This window comes from Chiloscyllium plagiosum, unplaced genomic scaffold (genome assembly GCF_037043375.1).
Source record: "Chiloscyllium plagiosum isolate Xiang-an unplaced genomic scaffold, Cpla_swu_hap1 HiC_scaffold_3, whole genome shotgun sequence".
Taxonomy (NCBI): domain Eukaryota; kingdom Metazoa; phylum Chordata; class Chondrichthyes; order Orectolobiformes; family Hemiscylliidae; genus Chiloscyllium; species Chiloscyllium plagiosum.
The window spans coordinates 130635167-130658447 of record NW_028270141.1 but is presented as its reverse complement, the minus strand read 5'-3'; the positions used below and the strand labels follow the sequence as shown (position 1 = coordinate 130658447).

The following is a 23281-nucleotide window of genomic DNA, read 5'->3' as shown; positions in this document are numbered from 1 at the left end:
TCTTTTCACTCTTATAAGGATTCATTGGTTTATGATTTGGTGTGTTTGCCAAACCTAATGTTTTGTGGACAAAAAGAAGTTGATTGCTTATTGCTTGGACTTCAATATGCCTAAACACTAGCTTGAAAGGCACTGAGCTGATTATAATCAAGGCTTAATTGAAGGAGTGCTGCATTGTTGGAGCTGTCCCTTTTGGAGGAAATGGTAAACTAAGGCGACAATGTTTGAAGAAAGGGTTCTTGCAGAGTTGATAACATTCAGTGAAAACCACCGAATTCAGATAAATTCATTGCTTTGCCTTTTGTTGGAATAGTGCTGCATGCAATTTAGCAAATTTTATTTTGGCTGTGAAGAATATGGAAAGCATAAAGAAAATACATTTTCTTTTCATCTAATTAAAATATGTTAGATCTGAGGTTATCTAAAATGTAATTTTTCTTTCACAGCTTTATTCTTTAGCTGAAGATAGTGGAAATCCAGTGTTGGAGTTTGTCATTCCACATGATGCAGCTGATGGATTTATAAATAACAAACGTGAAAGCTTTAAATTTAAGTAAGTATCAGCATTATTTCGCCTTCTTGCATCATGTCATTAAGTGGCAATCATCTAAACAAACTGGAAATCAAGGCTTTTATAGAACTATTTGAGGTTTGAGGAAAAAGCTTTAGACTTCTAGCTTTATATTTATACAGAGTAATTGAATTAACTATAGGGATTGTGTTTTTGCGGATTTTGAAAGATTAACTGTCTAATTTTATTGTCTGTATTAAACTTGAACTGGTACTAACTGCTGTGTGAGTAACTCTTTTTCAAAACGTGTAAGTATCCCCTTTATAATCTACTTCTTGGTAGTGGCAGGGATTTCTTCTTTGTCCCAGATTTTCAGGAAGAATTAATGTGGATGACAGATGAGCTTTGTTCCTCTGCGATTAAAAATATCTGCAGGAAGTCTGTACACTCCTGCAGTTTTTCCATTCTTTGTGTTTAATGGCAGCTTCGACTTGGACCACACTTGGTGGGAGTTCAGGATAATCTTTCGGGATTCTAGGGATTTCCTCAACATGTTCTTATCTACCTTTTGTATGGTGGCTAAGCAGCTCTTTGAAGCATTCTCTTCATTGGAGGCTGATGTTTTCTTTGCCTCGCAAAAGGATTCTGCCTAATTCCACAGTAGTTTGAGGTAGAGTGTCAGGTTTGCATATTGCCTTGCTGGCACCAAAGAAGTCCTGGCTCTTATGCTTGTTGGCTAGGAGTTGCTGCTCTTTGGCTTTCTCAGTCCACCATTGACTCCCCAAATTTTTCTTTGTAATTCTATCTTTGTTCTTTGCCTTCCTTGCTGGTGAGGTAGCTTTGCCAGGTGTGGCAAACTTTCTTTGTTTTGTTGATAATGGCTTGGATGATATGGTGGTTCTTATTGAACTAGTCTTAGTATTTCTTGATCTTGTAGCCAACTTCAGGGATGTTCACCATCTTCAAGCAAGGACTGTGGGAGCTGCTGATGAGCCTCCCTACTGCATTGCCAGGAAGATTATCACCTAAGTCCTCATCAACCACCTTCTCTCAGTCTATGAAGAAACCCTTCCAGAAAGCTGGGTGGCTTTGATAAAATCGTGGAACTATGGACATAATTTTCACTGCTCGACGACCCCAGGAACAATACCAAATACAACATAGCCTTCATCGATCTGAACCAAGGCTTTTATTTCAGTCAGTTGGGAAGTTCTATTGAAGACCCTGTCAAGGGCTGGCTGTTTAGAGAAATTTATCAACGCTCTCTCCTGCACTCAAGATGTTGAAAATGGTCCTCACCAGTGAAACATTTAAGGTCAAGACTGGGATCAAGCAGGGATGTATCATTGCCTCTACCTTTTCATCTCCATTTTCCTCGCCACCATCCTTCATCTTGTTAAGAACAAACCTCAGTGGTGTTGATGTTGAAATCCAAGAAGAAGATATTGCTTGTGGAATTTCAGTATGACTATGATAACACCACCTCAGCTTACTTGGAGAGTCTTATAACCTTGCTTACTGCATTTGCGGACTGCTTACTGCCATGGGGCGACATGGTGGCTCAATGGTTAGCACTGCTGCCTCTCAGTGCCAGGGACCAGGTTTGATTCCAGCCTCTGAGGACTGTCTGTGTGGAGTTTGTACATTTTCTCCGTGTCTGCATGGATATCCTCCAGGTGCTTTGGTTTCCTCCCACAGTCCAAAGATGTGCAGGTTAGGTCAATTGGCCATGCCAAATTGCCCGTAGGGATATGTAGGTTAGGTGCATTAGTTAGGGGAATAGGTATAGGGGGTTACTTGTTGGGCCAAAGGGCCTGTGTCCACACTGTAGGGATGCTAATTCTTTTAAAAAAAATGCTAATTCATACCAAAGAATCAGTCTCAGCCTCAACCTCAAGAATACTCCAGTCCTTTGCAAACCTGCCCCATGGCAAGTTCCAGTCCATCCAGACGTGGAGCATTTCACTGCCTGAGGAGCTACCTCTTATCTAAGGCTTACACTGATGCGAAGATCCAACACTAGTTCCAATCTTTGAGTGTCACTTCTGGATGCCTCATGATATGAATCTTTGAACGCAACACCTGTGCTGATAATAAGATCCTTGTGTATAAGGCAGTTATCTTTCCTTTCATCTCTCCCAAATGGGTCAGAAACCTGGACTACTGTTAGATGCTATCGCAATGCCCTGAAGAAGTACCATTAATGCTGATGAGCTGGATTCTCTCATTAGCTGAGAGGGCAGGCATACTAACATCAGCATTCTTGAGTCAGCTAATAACACCAGCATTGAGGCCATGATCATTTGAAACCAGCCTTGCTGGGCTGGCAATCTGCTTAGGATGCCTGAGTTCTGAGTGTCAATGCAAATCATCTTTGCCCAGCTCAAGGAAAGCATTCAAGCATGAGGAGGACAAAGGCAGCACTTCAGTTACTCCCTGAAGGCCACCTTCAAGAAATGAGCCCTCCACTATCACCTGATGAAGAGGCATCACTCCGAAAGCTAGTGTGCTTCGAATTAAACCTGTTGGACTATAACCTGGTGTTGTGTGATTTTTAACTTTGTACACCCCAGTCCAACACCGGCATCTCCAAATTCAAGAAATACAGCATGGATGTCAATAGCTGGGTGACTCTGTCTCACAAGAAGCCAACTTGGAGCAACTTCTGAGTGGAGAGTCTTCGTGAACACCAGTTGGCAAGAGCAGATATGCAAAAGGAGCTTTAAGTAAGAAAGTCAGTGATCCGAGTCCCAGGACCAATTTCATCTTTGGGAAATACCTGCTAATTGTGTGTAATTGGAGATATGGTTCTAGGATTGGGCTGATCAACCACACATGGACGCACAGAATTCATGACCAGTAACATGGAATTTCCAAGGTAAACCGTTATACCTGTTAGCAAGAGATTGCTGATAACTTCTTGGGAATGTGACAGCTCTTATGTCCCTTAGTGATCATACCAACAAAAGTATATATTTGAAGGTTGAAAGTTTTGAGGTGCTGCAACATTGGCTGGCTGTGTGCTTACCTCACCATTATTGCACATTCTTGTGTAGTCTTTACTACAGTGTTGGACACCTGATGGGTAGAGTCCAGGTTTAAGGTTCTTAAATGGGCAACACTTTCTGAAGTTATGCTCCCTGGTTCTGGACTCTTCCAGGAGGGGAGATGACCTTTTCCACATTTACTGTGTCAAGTCTCCCAAGAATCTTGCATCTTTCAATAACGCCTCCTCTTATTATTCTAATGAGTTGGTTTGGAAGATACTGTTGAAAGAACATTAGTGAGTTGCTGCAGTGCAGATTTGAGAAAGTACACACTACTGTCACTGCGTGGTGGCAGAGAGTAAGTGAATGTTGGAAGGTGGTGGATTTGATGCCAGTCAAGTGGCTGCTTTGTCCTGGATGGTATCAAACCTTGTTATTGGAGCTGTACTCATGCAAGCAAGTGGAGAGTATACGAACACACTTCTAACTTAGGCCTTGTCAGGCCTTGGGAGACAGGAGGTCACAGAATCCTAGAATCATAAAGATGTACAGCACAGAAATAGACCTTTCGGTCCAACTCATCCATGCCAATCTGATATCCTAACTTCATCTAGTCCCATTTTCCAGCACTTACCCCATATCCCTCTAAATCCTTCCTATTCATATACCCATCCAAATGCCTTTTAAATACTTTCATTGTACTAGCCTCCACCACTTCCTTTTTCTGTGTGGAAATGTTGCCCCTTAAACCCTTTTTAATTTTTTCCCCTCTCACCTGAAGCTGATGCCTTCTAGTTCTGGACCCCCCCCGCCATCCCAGGGAAGAGTTCTTATCTATTTACTTTTTAAAAATATATTTGTATGAAAAAGAAAAAAACTCTTTCTTTTGAATATTACAACAAATACAAAACCAAACAATACAAACCAATATTAAAAAACAAAACCGCTGATCACATAAATAAATATTAACTAATAATTAAGCTACAAAAGGAAATATTGACAATAATAATAATGATAACAACCATAACAGAGCTCAGCAAAACAAAGCAATAGCCCTCAATCGTCGAGCGCCTAAGTTTATGCATATTCATATATTCGTAGTTCGTCCCCTCTTACTTAGAATCGTCACAGCTATATAAAGGCTCTTATTAGTATAGCGGACAAATCTGTACCTATATAGTCCAAAAAGGGCTACCATGTCTTATAGAAATTCTCAGTTTTATGGTGCACCATATTCGTCAGAAAGTCTAAGGGGATGTGCTCCATGATAAGCTTATGCCAACCCACCAGCCCCCTGGGATTGTCCGACACCTACCCTGATAGAATGTTCTTTCTGGCACAAAAGGTGAGGATGCTGAAAAGCCGTTTTTTTGTTAATTCTCTTTCATTAGATGCACACAAAGCCGAGCTGAAGAGATACCAAGTCCCTCTCCACATCTCTGTCCCCAAGGCCTTCTCTATATTGCATACCACAGCACTCTAGTATGCCCACAGTCTGCGGCATGACCAAAGACAATGAGTAAGGGTGCCCACGCTCACTTTACACTTAGGACACATTGAAGATGCTCCCGCTTTAAATTTAGCGAGGCGGTCTGTGGCCAGATGGACCCTGTGGAGAATCTTCAATTGCAAGGCGTGGGTCCTGTTGCAAATCGAGATCCTTCTTGCATTTTCCCAGATATCCTCCCATATTTCAGAAGAGATCTCAACATCCAACTCCCTCTCCCATATCCTACAAAGCCGTTTGGTTTCATCCGAGGGACCGTCTCCCAATAGGTGATAAGCGTTGCTAACAGATAATGTACTCTCAGCACTCAACACCCTCTTCTCCATGTCAGACACATAAGGATCATAGAAGTGTGGTCTCTTTTGTACGAAGTTCCTAATTTGAAAGAAATGAAAGAGGTTCTTAATGGGCAATTCATATTTCCGAGCCAACTGGTCAAAATACATCAGTGTGTCCCCTTCGAATAAATCACCCAGACAAGACATACCCCCTAGCTGCCCATAGTTTAAACCCAGAGTACGTCATCCCTGGCTGAAAGCCCAGCATAGCAACTATGGGTGTCAAAAATGATGTTTTGGCGATATTGCCCTCACCCTGACGCATTGCCCTCCATGCCTTGACAGTATTGATGACCATTGGCCTATGCTAATATTCCTTAACTGTTCTCATTTTTTTCTAAAAACAGCAGGCTAACGAGGGGGTATCTCACCTGAGATACTTCGATGTCCAACCAAAGTGAGTGAGGGCCCTCTGGGCCCAATCATTCACGTAAGATAGCAATGACCTTAACTGATAGAACATAGAACATAGAACAATACAGCACAGAACAGGCTCTTCCGCCCACGATGTTGTGCCGAACATTTGTCCTAGCTTTAGCACCCATCCATGTACCTATCCAATTGCCGCTTAAAGGTCACCAAAGATTCTGACTCTACCACTCCCACAGGCAGCGCATTCCATGCCCCCACCACTCTTTGGGTAAAGAACCCACCCCTGACATCTCCCCTATACCTTCCACCCTTCACCTTAAATTTATGTCCCCTTGTAACACTGTTGTACCTGGGGAAAAAGTTTCTGACTGTCTACTCTATCTATTCCTCTGAACATCTTATAAACCTCTATCAAGTCACCCCTCATCCTTCGCCGTTCCAACAAGAAAAGGCCTAGCACTCTCAACCTATCCTCGTACGACCTATTCTCCATTCCAGGCAACATCCTGGTCAATCTTCTCTGCACCCTCTCCAAAGCTTCCACATCTTTCCTAAAGTGAGGCAACCAGAACTGCACACAGTACTCCAAATGTGGCCTAACCAAAGTCCTGTACAGTTGCAAAATCACTTCACGACTCTTGAATTCAATCCCTCTGCTAATGAGCGCTAATACACCATAGGCCTTCTTACAAGCTCTATCCACCGGAGTGGCAACTTTCAAAGACCTATGAACATAGACCCCAAGATCCCTCTGTTCCTCCACCTCACTAAGAACCCTACCATTAACCCTGTATTCTGCATTCTTATTTGTCTTTCCAAAATGGACAACCTCACACTTGGCAGGGTTGGACTCCATCTGCCACTCCTCAGCCCAGCTCTGCATCATATCCAAGTCCCTTTGCAGCCGACAACAGCCCTCCTCACTATCCACAACTCCACCAATCTTCGTATCATCTGCAAATTTACTGACCCACCCTTCGACTCCCTCATCCAAGTCATTAATAAAAATTACGAACAGCAGAGGACCCAGAACTGATCCCTGCGGAACTCCACTTGTAACTGGGCTCCAGACTGAATATTTACCATCTACCACCACTCTCTGACTTCGACCGGTTAGCCAGTTTTCTATCCAATTGGCCAAATTTCCCTCTATCCCATGCCTCCTGACTTTCCGCATAAGCCTACCATGGGGAGCCTTATCAAATGCCTTACTAAAATCCATGTATACTACATCCACTGCTCTACCCTCATCCACATGCTTGGTCACCTCCTCAAAGAATTCAATCAGACTTGTAAGGCAAGACCTACCCTTCACAAATCCGTGCTGGCTGTCCCTAATCAAGCAGTGCCTTTCCAGATACTCATAAATCCTATCCCTCAGTACCCTTTCCATTACTTTATCTACCACCGAAGTAAGACTAACTGGCCTGTAATTCCCGGGGTTATCCCTATTCCCTTTTTTGAACAGGGGCACAACATTCGCCACTCTCCAGTCCCCTGGTACCACCCCCGTTGACAGTGAAGACGAGAAGATCATTGCCAACGGTACTGCAATTTCCTCTCTTGCTTCCCACATAATCCTAGGATATATCCCATCAGGCCCGGAGGACTTGTCTCTCCTCAAGTTGTTCAAAATGTCCAACACATCTTCCTTCCTAATCTGTATCTCCTCTAGCTTACCAGTCCGTTTCACACTCTCCTCTTGAACAATACGGTTCCTCTCATTCGTAAATACTGACGAAAAGTACTCAATCAAGACCTCTCCTATCTCTTCCGACTCAATACACAGTCTCCCACTACTGTCCTTGATTGGACCTACCCTCGTTCTCGTCATTCTCATGTTTCTCAAATACGCATAAAATGCCTTTGGGTTATCCTTGATCCTATCCGCCAGAGATTTTTCATGCCCTCTCTTGGCTCTCCTAATCCCTTTCTTCAGGTCCCTTCTGGCTATCCTGTATCCCTCCACTGCTCTGTCTGAACCCTGTTTCCTCAACCTTATGTAAGCCTCCTTCCTTCTCTTTAGAAGACATTCAACCTCCCTCGTCAACCAAGATTGCCTCACACAACCATTTCTTTCCTGCCTGACCGGTACATACATATCAAGGACTCGTCGTATCTGTTCCTTGAAAAAGTTCCACATTTCCACGACATCCTTCCCCGACAGCCTATGCTCCCAACTTATGCTCCTCAGATCCTGTCTTACAGCATCGTAATTACCCTTCCCCCAATTGTAAAATCTACCCTGTTGCACACACCTATCTCTCTCCATAACCAAGGTGAAAGTCACAGAATTGTGGTCACCATCACCAAAATGATCACCCCTAACAAGCCCATCACTTGTCCCGGTTCATTACCGAGTACCAAATCCAAAATGGCCTCCCCTCTGGTCGGACAATCTACATACTGTGTTAGAAAAGCTTCCTGGACACACTGCACAAACACCGCCCCATCCAATCTACTTGATCTAAAGAGCTTCCAATCAATATTTGGGAATTGAAATCGCCCATGACTACTACCCTGTGGCTTCTGCACCTTTCCAAAATCTGTTTCCCAATCTGTTTCTCCACATCTCTGCTGCTATTGGGGGCCTATAGTAAACACCCAACAAGGTGACTGCACCTTTCCTATTTCTGACTTCAGCCCATACTACCTCCTAAAGGCAGATCCCCCTCGAACTGCCTTTCTGCAGCTGTTATACCATTTCTAATTAGCAACGCCACCCCCCCCCCTCCTTTTTTACCACCCTCCCTAATCCTACTGAAACATCTGTAACCAGGAACCTCCAACAACCATTCCTGTCCCTCTTCTATCCACGTTTCCGTGATGGCCACAACATCGTAGTCCCAGGTACCTATCCACGCCTTAAGTTCACCGACCTTATATCTGATACTCCTTGCGTTGATAGTTTTTGATATCTGGGAGGTCCACTCCTCCCAGTCTGTAAGGGAACTGCAATTTAGTCAATTTAGTTAAGGGCCGCTTGCGATACCAGACAAAAGAACTAAACCAGCTGTTCAGACTTCTAAATCTTTGTTTAGTAAAAATCAAAGGAAGCATTCACACAGGATACAACAACAGGGCAGAATGTTCATTTTAACAAGGGCTATCTGACTTAACCAAGAGATCGGAAGTACCTTCCATCTATGAAGGTCCTGCTTGATTCTGTCAAATAAATGGGCAAAGTTGGCTTTAAATAGCAGATCAAAAATGGGAGTAATAAATATGCCTAAATAGAGAAAGCCCTCCTGCGACTATCTAAAGGGGAACTGAGCTCCACTCTCGGGAGACCACCCATGGGCATGGCCTCTGACTCCACAAAATTGATCTTATAACCCAAGAAGCCACTAATAAGTTGATGCATTGTATCAGATGTGGCACTGAAGCTGTTTGGGTTTGATTAGAAGACAAGAACCTCATCCGCACACAGTACAATCTTATTTGACTTCATCCCCACTTCTGGAGCGGTTATATTGGGATCCCTGTGTATTGCCTCCACCACTGGCTGTTCACCTTCTGTCCCCTCTGGTATGCCAACAATGTGCAGGGTCGTTCTTCTACCTCTGTTTTTAAAATCGTTTCCTAGATCTAATAGACCTCAGACCTGTATTTCCAGGGCTTTGATCCAGCTCTTGGAGGATTCAGTCTCTGCCTCTATCCCTGCAGCCCAGCGCTCAAGCTCATTGGTCCTTTTTCCCAGGTCTTGCAGCATAGCAGATACAGGAGCCACCTTCTCTTCAATTTTTTTTCCTGGATCTGCCTTCCCAGGACCTCGCGAGATTTGGCAGCTCCTCAATCAGGGTCTGGTGAGAAAGCAAGCCCGCTGCTTCAGTGGGTTGGGCTGTGGCCTCGGCCCCAGGCAAGCTTCCTCTTTTCTCTGGCATTCTTCAGCTGCAAAGACAAAGGTAAGTAAGACCTTTCATGGTTCCAGCTCCTTTACTGTGTTTGTACGCACAGTAGAGAATTTTGGATGAGTTCTGCCTCTGTTGGGCTGGTGTTGGAGCGCAGAGCCCAGCAAACGTGATCCTACCAGGATGCCACCATCTTGGATCCCCCCATTTATTTACCTTATTCATGGCCCTCATGATTTTATAAACCTGTATAAGATCACCCGTCAGCCTCTGAAGCTCCTGGGAAAACAGTCCCAGCTTAGAGTCATAGAGATGTACAGCATGGAAACAGACCCTTCGGTCCAACCTGTCCATGCCGACCAGATATCCCAACCCAATCTAGTCCCACCTGCCAGCACCCGGTCCATATCCCTCCAAACCCTTCCTATTCATATACTCATCCAAATGGCTCTTAAATGTTGCAATTGCACCAGCCTCCACCACTTCCTCTGGCAGCTCATTCCATACACGTTCCATTCTGTGTGAAAATGTTGCCCCATAGGTCTTTTATATCTTTCCCCTCTCATCCTAAACCTGTGCCCTCTAGTTCTGGACTCCTCGACCCCAGGGAAAAGACTATTTACCCTATCCATGCCCCTCATAATTTTGTAAACCTCTATAAGGTCACCCCTCAGCCTCCGATGCTCCTGGGAAAACAGCCCTAGCCTGTTCAGCCTCTCCCTATAGATCAAATCCTCCAACCCTGGCAACATCCTTGTAAATCTTTTCTCAACCCTTTCAAGTTTCACAACATCTTTCCGATAGGAGGGAGACCAGAATTGCATGCAGTATTCCTACAGTGGCCTAACCAATGTCCTGTACAGCTGCAACATGACTTCCAAACTCCTGTAGGTAAAAACAATGCAGATGCTGGAAACCAGATTCTGGATCAGTGGTGCTGGAAGAGCACAGCAATTCAGGCAGCATCCGAAGACAGGCAAAATCGACGTTTCGGGCAAAAGCCCTTCATCAGGAATAAAAACTCCTGTACTCAATACTCTGACCAATAAAGGAAAGCATACCAACCGCCTTCTTCACTATCCTATCTACCTGCGACTCCACTTTCAAGGAGCTATGAAGCTGTACTCCAAGGTCTCTTTGTTCGACAACACACCCTAGGACCTTACCATTAAGTGTATAAGTCCTGCTAAGATTTGCTTTCACAAAATGCCACACCTCGCATTTATCTGAATTAAACTCCATCTGCCACTTCTCAGCCCATTGGTCCATCTGGTCCAGATCCTGTTGTAATCTGAGGTAACCGTCTTCGTTGTCCACTACACCTCCGATTTTGGTGTCATCTGCAAACTTACTAACTGTACCTCTTATGCTTGCATACAAATCATTTATGTAAATGACAAAGAGTAGACAACCCATCACCGATCATTGTGGTACTCCACTGGTCACAGGCCTCCAGTGTGAAAAACAACCCTCCGCCACCACCCTCTGTCTTCTATCTTTGAGCCAGTTCTGTATCCAAATGGCTAGTACTCCCTGTATTCTGTGAGATCTAACCTTATTAATCATTCTCCCATGGGGAACCTTGTCGAACGCCTTACTGAAGTCCATATAAATCACATCTACTGCTCTGCCCTCATCAATCCTCTTTGTTACTTCCTCAGAAACTCAATCAAGTTTGTGAGACATGATTTCCCATCTGCAAAGCCATGTTGACTATCCCGAATCAGTCCTTGCCTTTCCAAATACATGTACATCCTGTCCGTCAGGATTCCCTCCAACAGCTTGCCCACCACCGACGTCCGGCTCACCGGTCTATAGTTCCCTGGCGTGTCCTTACCACCCTTCTTAAACAGTGGCACCACGTTAGCCAACCTCCAGTCTTCCGGCACCTCACCTGTGACTATCGATGATACAAATATCTCAGCAAGAGGCCCAGCAATCACTTCTCTAGCTTCCTACAGAGTTCTAGAGTACACCTGATCAGGTCCTGGGGATTTATCCACCTTTACCCATTTCAAGACATTAAACGATGACCCCGATGTGCTTGTTCAGCCTCTCCCTCTAACTCAAACCCTCCAACCCTGGCAACATTCTTGTAAATCATTTCTGCACCCTTTCAAGTTTCACAACATCCTTCTGGTAGGAGGGAGACCAGAATTGCACACAAAATTCCAAAAGTGGCCTTGAGTTATTTGCTGCAGAATTCCTAGTTTCTGACTTGATCTTGTAACCAAGCTTGCAGGAATGATTGGTTCATTTAATTTAACTTTGTTGATCTGCATGAAAGTGTTTAATGGCAGTAGTAAAAGGAATAGGATTGGTAAAGCACTGAAGGCCGTTTGGCCCCTCACGTGTACTGGATCAGTGGTGCTGGAAGAGCACAGCAATTCAGGCAGCATCCGAGGAGCTTCGAAATCGACGTTTCGGGCAAAAGCCCTTCATCAGGAATAAAGGCAGAGAGCCTGAAGCGTGGAGAGATAAGCTAGAGGAGGGTGGGGATGGGGATAGAGTAGCATAGAGTACAATAGGTCAGTGGGGGAGGAGATGAAGGTGATAGGTCAGGGAGGAGAGGGTGGAGTGGATAGGTGGAAAAGGAGCTGGGCACGTCGGACAAGTCCGGACAAGTCAAGGGGACAGTTTTGCTGGAGGTTAGAAACTAGGATGAGGTGGGGGAAGGGGAAATGAGGAAGCTGTTGAAATCCACATTGATGCCCTGGGGTTGAAGTGTTCCGAGGCGGAAGATGAGGCGTTCTTCTTCCATGCGTCTGGTGGTGAGGGAGCGGCGGTGGAGGAGGCCCAGCACCTCCATATCCTCGGCAGAGTGGGAGGGGGAGTTGAAATGTTGAGCCACGGGGCGGTTTGGTTGATTGGTGCGAGTGTCTCGGAGATGTTCCCTAAAGCGCTCTGCTAGGAGGCGCCCATTCTCCCCAATGTAGAGGAGACCGCATCGGGAGCAACGGATACAATAAATGATATTAGTGGATGTGCAGGTACTCCCATTCTCTGTAAGACGAGCTGAGCTAAACCCTCTTTGTCGCCTTTTCTGATGGCTTTAAGATTTTTTAATCTTCCTAGATAATGGTCTAATTCTTAGGATGTGGAAAAGTTAAACTTTGATTGCAATGGTAGGGGAAGGTGTTGAAAGAGTTGACTTTCTCAAAAGTTTACAGATGTTTCCAAAAAAACAGGCTGTAAAGGTGAATGGCTTTAATTTGTATACTCTATGAAGAGTCATATGATATGGCTTAAAATAATTTCTTTTACAGATTCCAGCAAATTTTTGATCAAGGAGCAAAACAAGAGGAAATTTTTGAAAATATTGCCAAACCTGTTGCTGAAAAGTGAGTTTAATTTTGATTCAAGAATTTCAATTTTGTTTTGGGAATGTGGACTGAATTTGTTAGGAATATACATAATAGTATATAAATTAGGAGCAGAAGTAAGCTATTTGGTGCCTCAAACCTGCTCTGCCACTCAGTAGGATCGTGGCTGGTCTGTTTTGAAAGTGAATTTACATTCCCAGATACCTTTGATTCCCTTGCATAACAAAAATCTATCTGCTTCTGTCTTAAAAATATTCCTTGACCCCACATCCACTCTCTTCTGATGGACAGTTCCAAAGTCCACATAGTGCTCTGAGGCAACACTTCCCATTTCAGTTCAAAAGGGCGACTCCTAATTTTCAAACAATGTTACCTAAGTTCTAGATTCATTCACAGGAGAAGTCATCCTTTCCACCCTTACCTTGTCAAGACCATTCAGTCAAGTCACCCCTCCTCTTTCCAGACTTCAATGGCAACAAGCCTGGTTTGTGCAAACTTTCATCATATCCACTCAATCCAGTATTGATCCATTAAACTTCATCTGAACTGGCTCTATTGCAGTCACATTGTTCCTTAAATAGGGAGCCAAAAACTACAGTGTGTCAGGATATGGTCTGAACAATTCCCTGTATAATTGTAGCATAATAATCTTATTTTTTTAAGTTCAGTTCCTATCATTTTAAAGGATAACATTCCATTAGCTGCCTTAGTTACTTCCTGCATATGCGTACTACCTTTATATGTGACTCAATAGACAATAGGTGCAGGAATAGGCCATTCTGCCTTCGAGCCTGCACCACCATTCAATATGATCATGACTGATCATCCTTATTCAGTATCCTGTTCCTGCCTTATCTCCATAACCCTTGATTCCACATCCCTTGACTCCTGCATTACTATACTTAGATCCCTCTGCACTTTGGGATTCCACACTCATTCTCTGTTAAAATAAGGGTCTGCTTTTTTTTCCTTCCTGTCAAAGTGAAAAACTCCACATTTTCTTAAATTATACTCATCTGCCAAATTTTGCCAAGTTACTCAACTTATCTCTCAAGACTCAGGAAACCCAGTTGGAAAGGGTAATTTATTATTGAGTACCAAATTAGAGCCACTACTTGTGGTGTACATTGGCTAATCCCAGCCTGGAACAGAGAATTCTGTAGATGTATTGCTGGGTCTGCTTTATTTTATATTTCCTTTTTTCAATGCGGATGTCATAGTCATACAGCATGGAAATAGACTCTTCGGTCCAACTTATCCAAGTTGACCAGGTTTCCCAAACTAAATTAGTCCGATTTGCCTACGTTTTGTGCATGTCCCTGTAAATCTTTTCTATTCATGTATCTTCGAAATGTCTTTTAAATGATGTAACTGTAATTGTACCTGCATCTACTACTTCCTCCAGCAGTTCATTCCATTTACTCGCCACCCTCTGTGAAAAAGTTGCTCCTTAAGTCCTTTTTAAATCTTTCACCTCTGACCTTCCACCTATGCTCTCTAATTTTCAACTCACGTACCCAAACGAAAAGACTTTGTCATACACCTTATCTATACCCCTCATGATTTTATAAACCTCTATAAGGTCATCCCGCAACCTCTTACACTCCAGTCTTACGGCACCTCACCCAAGACTGTAGATATCAATCTCTCAGCTCGTGGCCCTTCAATTTCTTCTCTTGCTTCCTACAAAGTCTAAGGATGCACTTGATCAGGTGCTGAGGATTTAGCTGTCTTTATGCATTTTAAGACCTCCAGTGCTTCCTCCTCTGTAATGTGGACTGTTGTCAAGACATCAAGTTTTCAAGTGTTGCAGTACCCAACTGAACTGTTTTGTTTCCTATCACCAAATCATCCAGGTTATTTTTTCATCTATTAATCACCATCAGCAAATCACCTGTGCTGGGTCTGCTTTATGAATTTCCTCATCAACTTGTTCAGAGATGTTATCACTCTCCTCTGGAGCAGGTGGGATTTAATCCTAGGCCTCCTGGTTTAGAGGTACAGATATTACCACTACTTCACAAGAGCCATCTGGGTCTGCATTTTTTAAAAAACTGTCCGGAAGTGTTATTTCTCACAACCAAGCAGCTTTCCAACTACCAAATCACTGAATTTATTTTTGCTTTTAACCACTATCTGCTCATGTACTGGGTCTGCATTGTGGGATAGTTTTTAATCAACTGTATAGAGATGTTATTACACACCTGTTCAGCAGGTGGGATTGGAGCTTGGGCCTCCTGGCTCAGAGATAGGTGCACCAGGACTGTACCACAAGAGTCCTCCCCAGGGTCTGCTTTATATTTTATGAACTCAACATTGCTACCTTTGTCCATCTGACTTTTCCAGTCTATTTGTAGATATTTACACAGTCAACCCATTCAGAGATGATTTAGATCATGAATCCATGTAAGACTCCGTTAACTAATTTTTTTAGATTAGAATCACTCTAAACATTATGGCACAGACACAGCACACAGGGGGAAAACACCTTCAACACATTATCTGGGCTGACACCAATTGTGAAAGTTAACCTGAGAATGTAACTTTTTAAAAAAAAAGTTTTGTGATTACGTATGAAAGAAGCGAAACTAACATTGTCATTTTAACAGATGAGAGACTTAACAAACAGTCATGGTATGTTTCAATGTATAATTTCAGTTACATCACACTGTAAACTTTTGCGATAAATTCTGCTTCTTACAATTGTGTGCTGCACAACCACCTGATGAAGGAGCAGCGCTCCGAAAGCTAGTGCTTCCAATTAAACCTTTTGGGCTATAACCTGGTGTTGTGTGATTTTTTTTTAACCCCGTTTAGAGATGGTATTATACACTTCTTTAGCAGGTTGTATTTGAACCCAGGGCTCCTGGTACGGAGGTAGAGCTTCTGCCACTATGCCAGAAGAGCCTTTTCGGATCTGCTTTATTCTTTTTTAATCTGAGATTTTGTTTTCTATTTTTATATCTGGAAGTCTTATCTCTCACAACCAATTGACTTTCCCACCACCAGATGCCTATGTCTTTTTTTTATTTTTAACTATTAACCACCACCAGTAATCACCCGTGCAGCCAATTAGAAGTTTACATGCAAACCCCTTTATAAAATCATGAGAAAGGGCAGTCAGGGATAGCATAAAAGTAAAAGAGAAAGCATGTAATGTGGCGAAGGGCAGAAGGAAACCAGAGGATTAGGAAGCTTACAAAAACCAACGGAGGGCAATGAGAAAAGAAATGAGGAGGAGGAAGAAAATTAAATAGGAGGGTAAGCAAGCCAGTAATATAACAGAAGACTGAAAGAGTTTCTTTAGATATGTAAAATGCAAAAGTGGACATGGGGCTGCTGGAAAATGATGCTGGAGAGATAGTAGTGTATAATAAGGAAATGGCTGAGGATCTGAATAATTACTTTGCGTCACTCTTCATAGTGGAAGGCACGAGTGATATCTCAAAAATTCAACAGAGTGAGAGGGCAAAGCTGAATATGGTGGCTATCACCAAGAAGAAGATGCTAGAAAACACTGAATGACCAAAAGGTGGATAAATAACCTGGAACAGATGGACTACACCCCAGAGTTCTAAGGGAGCTAGCTTAAGAGATAGTGGAGATCATGTTAGTGGTGATCTTTCAGGGATGGTCTGAGAGGACTGTAAAATTGCTAACATGAGACCCTTGTTTAAAAAAGGAATAAGGCAAAAGACGGAATATTACAGACCGATTAGTCTAAACTCTGTGATGGGTAAGATCCTGGCATCTATTGTGAAGGATAAGATTTATGAATATTGGAAGTGTATGCTACAATAGGGCAAAGTCAGCATGGTTTCATCAAGGGGAGTTCATGCCTGACAAATCTGCAAGAATTCTTTGAGGAAGTAATGAGTAGGTTAGACTAAGGAGAGCCAATGGATGTTCTCTAACTGGACTTCAAGAAGGCCTTTGACAAGGTGCCGAACAGGAGACTACTGAGTAAGGCCAAGGCCTATGGTGTCAGAGTCAACGTGCTGGCATGCATGAAAGCTTGGCTGGCTGGCAGAAAGCAGAGAGTGGGGATAAAAGGGTCCTTCTCAGGATGGCAGCTAGTGACAAGTGGTGTTCCGCAAGGCTCAGTGTTGGCACCACAAAGTTTCACTGTGTACATTAATGATCTAGATGAAGGAACTGAGGGCGTTCTGGCTAAGTTTGCAGATGATACAAAGATAGGTAGAGGGACAGGTAGCATTGAGAAGGTGGGGAGGCTGCAGAAGGATTTGGACAGTTTGGGGAAGTGGGCAAAGAAGTGGCAGATAGAGTACAACATGGGAAAGTGTGAGGTCATGCACTTTGGTAGGGAAAATAGAGGCATGGACTATTTCCTACATGGGGAAAAAATTCAGAAGTCTCAAGTGTAAAGAGACTTGGGAGTTTTCATCCGGATTCTCTCAAGGTAAACTTGCAGACTGAGTCAGTAGTTGGGAAGGCAAATGCAATGATGGCATTTATTTTGAGAGTTTGAATTTAATAGCAAGGATATACTTCTGAAGCTCTAAAGGCTCTGGTCAGGCCATAGTTGGAGCATTGTGTGCAGTTTTGGGCCTCATATCTCACGAAGGATGTACTGGCCCTGGGGCGTGTTCAGAGGAGGTTCACAAGAATGGTCCCAGGAATGAAAAGCTTAATGTATGAGGAACGTTTGAGGACTCTGGGTTTAGACTCAATGGCGTTTAGAAGGATGAGAGGGGATCTAATTGAAACATACTGAATGGCCTGGACAGAGTAGATGTGAGGAATATGTTTCCATTGGTAGGAGAGACAAGTACGCGAAGGCATAGCCTCAGAGTAAGGGAATTGCGTTTACAACAGAGATGAGGAGAAATGTCTTCAACCAGAGAATGGTGAATCTATGGAATTCATAGCCACAAAAGGCTGTGGAGGCTGGGTCATTGAGTATATTTAAGACTGAGGTAGATAGGTTATCGAGGATCAAGGGACTTGGGGGTTATGGGAAGAAAGTGGGAGAATGGGGTTGAAAAACGTATCAGCCATGATTGAATGGTGGAGTAGATTTGATGGGCTGAATGGCCTAATTTCTGCTCATATGTCTTATAGCCTTTGCCATTCAGTTTGTTCATTGCTGATTCTCTCTAACTCCTTCATACCACATACCTTTAGCTATCTTTTAGCTATCTTTGTATCATCCTCAAATTTAGCTGCCATACGCAAGGTTTGTGAAGGTTTGTAGCTCAGGTTGAGGTTTAGGGTGTAAGTTTGCTCACTGAGCTGTAGGTTTGATATCCAGACGTTTCATTACTGGCTAGGTAACATCATCAGTGGTGACCTCCAGGATACATGAACACCAGCTAGCCACAAAAAGACACGATCTTCTCTCCCTCGTAGCCCTACACACAGATGAAAAAAAAACACCATTTCGACTGGGACAACACATCTATCCTGGGACAGGCTAAGCAAAGACATGCCAGAGAATTCCTAGAGGCTTGGCACTCCAACCACAACACCGTAAACAAGCACATAGATCTAGATACCATCTATCAACTCCTCAGAAAATGAACAGGAAATGACATCACCACAAACCCAGGAACCCCATCCAGGAGAAAGATATAAATAAAAAGCAGGAGACAACAGCTTTGCTTCACTTGGAGGTCGCCACTGATGATGATACCTAGCCAGGTAATGAAACGTCTGGATATCAAACCTACAGCTCAGCAAGCAAATCTACACCCTTAGCTGCCATGCCTTTGTTCCCCTCATCTAAGTCATGATATATATTGTAACAAATTAGGACACAGCACAAACTGCTGCGAGACTCCAGTCATTGCATCCTGTCAATCAGAAACAAAACTCATTCATGTTTATTCTGTTTCTGCCAGCCCGTCAATCATGCTAACATTTTACCTCCGACATTAAGAACTACTTTGTGCATAAATTTTATCACCATGTCACTTACCTTCTCAAAATCTGTGTACATTATGTCTTCAGGCATCCCTTTATCCCCAGTGTGCGTTACACCTTATAAAGAGTTCCAATCTATTCATTAAACTTGATTTTCCTTTAACAAAATTGGTCATCATTCCTGGTTAATTTGAGTTTTTTTGAAGTATACAGTTGTTACCTTTAATATCTTCCCCATGACAGACATCAGACGAACTGGTGTTGTAGTTTCCTTTTTTCTGCCTCTTTGTTCTTGGCAGGGTTATATTTGTTACTTTTCTATATCTGAAGAATTTTGGAAAATTAATACGAGTGCATCTACCTTATTAACCATGTCTTTTAAGAATGACGTCCATCAGGACCCAAGGACTTGTCAGTGCACAGTTTCCCCAGTTGGCTCAACGCCATTTTGCCAGTGATTGTAATTTAATAAACTTCCCATCTTCTATCTCCTAGTTTACAGCTAATACAGGAATATTTTTAATATCCCCTATAATGAAGATAGAAATGAGATATTTGTTTACTTTATCTTCCTTTTCCTGATTATCTACTATTAACTTGCTATTCTTACTTTTCTGAGGACCAACACTTCCTGTCCTTCGTCTTTTTTAAATAAAATGTAGAAACACTTGCTGTCTGTATTTTTATTTCTAACTCGCTTCCTCTCGTACTCTAATTTCTTTTTCTTGATTAATCTTTTAGTCATTTTTTGCCATTCTTTATATTCTGCCCAAGCATCTACTTGTCACTCATTCCTTGAGATTTTGTATGCCTTTTCCTTAGGTTTGATGCTTTCCATAATTATTTTGTTAACCATAGATGGTGAGCCCTACCTTCAAAATTTTCTCTTGTGTAGGAATGTACTTACTCTTGAGTATTCTGAAATATCCCCTTTAAATGTATGCCATTGCTTCTCTTCGCCGAGCTGGAATTTTTTGTTGCAAACGTTTCGTCCCCTGGCTAGGCGACATCATCAGTGCTTGGGAGCCTCCTGCAAAGCGCTTCTTTGATGTTTCCTCCGGTGTTTATAGTGGTCTGTCCCTGCCGCTTCCGGTTGTCAGTTTCAGCTGTCCGCTGTAGTGGTTGGTATATTGGGTCCAGGTCAATGTGTTTGTTGATGGAGTTTGTGGATGAATGCCATGCCTCTAGGAATGGTCGTGTCGTTTCGTGGCTACTGGACATACAGAAGAGAAAACAGGACGCTGAACCTATCAACAAAGACGGCATACTTAAACTACTGGACTTGTGCCTCACAATACACTTCACATTCAACAACCAGATATACGAACAAATCAACGGAACACCCATGGGATCACCAATCTCGGGACTCATAGCAGAGGCAGTTATGCAAAGGTTAGAACAAACAGTCCTACCACAAATTCAACCCAAACTCTGGGTCAGATATGTCGATGACACGTTTGTAATCATTAAAAACACGGAAATAGAAAAAATGCACCGGATCATCAACGCCACACTCACAGGAATCCGATTCACGAGAGAAGAAGAAAAGGATAGCCAACTCCCATTCCTAGACGTGATGGTACAGAGAACACCAGACGGAGAATTCACTACAAGAGTATACAGGAAAGCCACACGCACAGACCAAGTCCTAAACTATGAAAGTAACCACCCCAACACACACAAACGAAGCTGCATCAGGACACTATTCAAAAGGGCCACAACACACTGCAGTACACCAGGGCTGCAAAAAGAAGAAGAGGAACACCTATACAAGGTATTTGCCAAAAACGGATACCCGCGCAACTTCATCAGCAGATGCCTAAGAGAAAGACCACGGAACGAGGACATACCACAACCAAAAGGACTAGCCACACTACCATACATCAGGAGCATCTCGGAACTGACAGCCAGACTTCTGCGACCCCTAGGACTCATAACGGCACACAAACCAACAGCCACGCTCAGACAACAACTCACCAGAACGAAGGACCCGATACCCAACATGAGCAAGACGAATGTAGTGTACAAAATACCATGCAAGGACTGCACTAAACACTATATAGGACAAACAGGAAGACAGCTAACAATCCGCATACATGAACATCAACTAGCCACGAAACGACACGACCAGCAACATGCAACATGAATTCGACTGGGACAACACTACTATCATAGGGCAAGCCAGACAGAGAACAGCCAGGGAATTCCTAGAGGCATGGCATTCATCCACAAACTCCATCAACAAACACATTGACCTGGACCCAATATACCAACCACTACAGCGGACAGCTGAAACTGACAACCGGAAGCGGCAGGGACAGACCACTATAAACACCGGAGGAAACATCAAAGAAGCGCTTCACAGGAGGCTCCCAAGCACTGATGATGTCGCCTAGCCAGGGGACGAAACGTTTGCAACAAAAACTTCCAGCTCGGCGAACAGAACCACAACAACGAGCACCCGAGCTACAAATCTTCGCACAAACTTTGAATTGCTTCTCTGTTTATTTATTTCCTAGTCTTGTATTCCAGTGCACTTCAGCTAGCTCAGCTTTCATGCCCACCTGGTTCCCCATTTTAAAGTTTCAAATACTCGTCTTAGACATACTTTTCTCACTTTCAGATTTCAAATTTATTCATACTGTGGTTGCTGCTACCTAGAGGTAAACTCAGGTAATTAATCCTGTCACTTTACACAAACCAAAGTCTGGCTTAATCTGATGTATGGTTGATTCCAGAGCATCCTGAACATGTCATGGTAAGCACTGTGAACATGTTGTGGCACGTCTGAAGAAGGGTTAGTGGGCCTGAAGCATTTCTCTCCACAGATGCTGCCAGACTTGGAGTTTTTCCAACAATTTTTGTTTTTGTTTCGGATTTCCAGCATCACAGTCCTTTATTTTTGTTGTGGCATTGGTCCTGAGAACGAGCCAGTAAATCTGGGAGCAACCATTATCAACTGGGGGTCAGGCCCGTTAATTATGTTGGTGATTCAATTGGTCACTTATACATTTGTGCAGTCTAGTCCGCCTTGATTAACAGTGCAGTCCTAACAGGGTTGTGACATAAGTTCAGGGCCCTGGAGTAAGAATAATTGGTAAAGGAGAAAAGGACAGATAATAGATTTCTGATACTGCAAAATGAGAGAGCATTGTAAGTGGCTGAAGCCATTCTGCAGATGGATGCGTTATCCCTGACTTCTATACTGGGCTTAATTAAGGCTAAGACATTAATATTGGCAAAGGAATTAAAGGTGGACTTCCTGCAAAAATTAGAAAAGTAGAGACAGTTATGGCACCATACTTGGAATTGGGCCTAGGTATGCTGAGTGGTTAGTCATTCAAGTTAGTGAGAGCAGCTAAAGCAGAGTGAGCATGAGAAAGAAGTGATGATGCTGAAAATGGAAGATTAATGGGACTTAAAAACTTCAGCTTGAGGGGAAAAAGAACAAGCATTTCAGACAAAAGAAATAGAATGAGAATTTAAGAACCTGGAGCTTGAATTAAAAAGGAAAAGAGATGAGAAGCAAGAGAAAGAAAGAAAAAAAAAATACTAGCTCAGAAAGCTGCACCTTTTTCAAAACAAAAGAGGAAATGTTTAAATTTGTACGGGCTATGCCAAACATGTGAATAAGGACGTGGGGCCATTCATTCATGTCTGTAAAGGTAGGAAAAAGTACAAAATGGCTGAAGGAAACTGGTTAATTCCCAGGCAGAGCGGGTTGATGGATAGAGCGCATAAGATTATTGCACCACTCTCGGTGCAGGTTTTGAGTGGACTATGACATTGCAGGAAAGGATGCACACAAGTTCGTTTCTGAAACGTACAGGCCTAAGTGTTTCAATTGTAAGTGGGGCACCTACTTGCACAACTTCTAGCAGTCTGAATGAAGCCTGTGAGACTTACTGATGTTTGTGAGAAGGAGCCCGAGAAGTTAACTAATGAGCAAAACACCATGGATCAGATTGTGGTAATATCCAGAAACTGAAGATAGATGAAAAATGAAACTTAAGGATGATTCGGGGATGCCGGTGTTGGACTGGGGTGTACAAAGTTAAAAATCACACAACACCAGGTTATAGTCCAACAGGTTTAATTGGAAGCACACTAGCTTTCGGATCGACGCTCCTTCATCAGGTAATTGTCACAATCACCTGATGAAGGAGCGTCGCTCCGAAAGCTAGTGTGCTTCCAATTAAACCTGTTGGACTATAACCTGGTGTTGTGTGATTTGAAACTTAAGGAGGCAGTCTGGACAAACCTACATTGAATCTGAGAAAGTAAAACAAAGCAATTTTGACTGGTGGATATGGGCCTGAAGAGTAAATTCCATGTATTAAAGGTCGCAAAGAAATTGTTTTCCTCAAATTTAAAAGTTACGAGATGGTTATCAGGAATGTTGACAATTATGAGGTGATCCATAAAACCGAGAACATTTTTTCTGACCCCCCCCCCCACTTTAAACTTGGAAGGTTAGAACATGAGAGATCATTTGGAAATGCCCCAGGA

The 23281-nt window shown here is 43.1% G+C and overlaps 1 protein-coding gene across 3 annotated transcripts in view; it reads left to right on the top strand.

The window, feature by feature from the left end:
* Positions 1–23281, top strand: part of kif6 (kinesin family member 6) — a 570521-nt gene that overhangs the window by 19380 nt on the left and 527860 nt on the right. For 2 of the 3 annotated variants that reach the window (XM_043687249.2, XM_087983387.1), the window contains exons 2-3: positions 447–553; positions 12833–12907. In XM_043687249.2, coding sequence (XP_043543184.2) covers positions 447–553; positions 12833–12907 — 182 coding nt within the window. The remainder of the gene's footprint in view (positions 1–446; positions 554–12832; positions 12908–23281) is intronic. The other variant, XM_087983390.1, reaches the window with a different exon arrangement.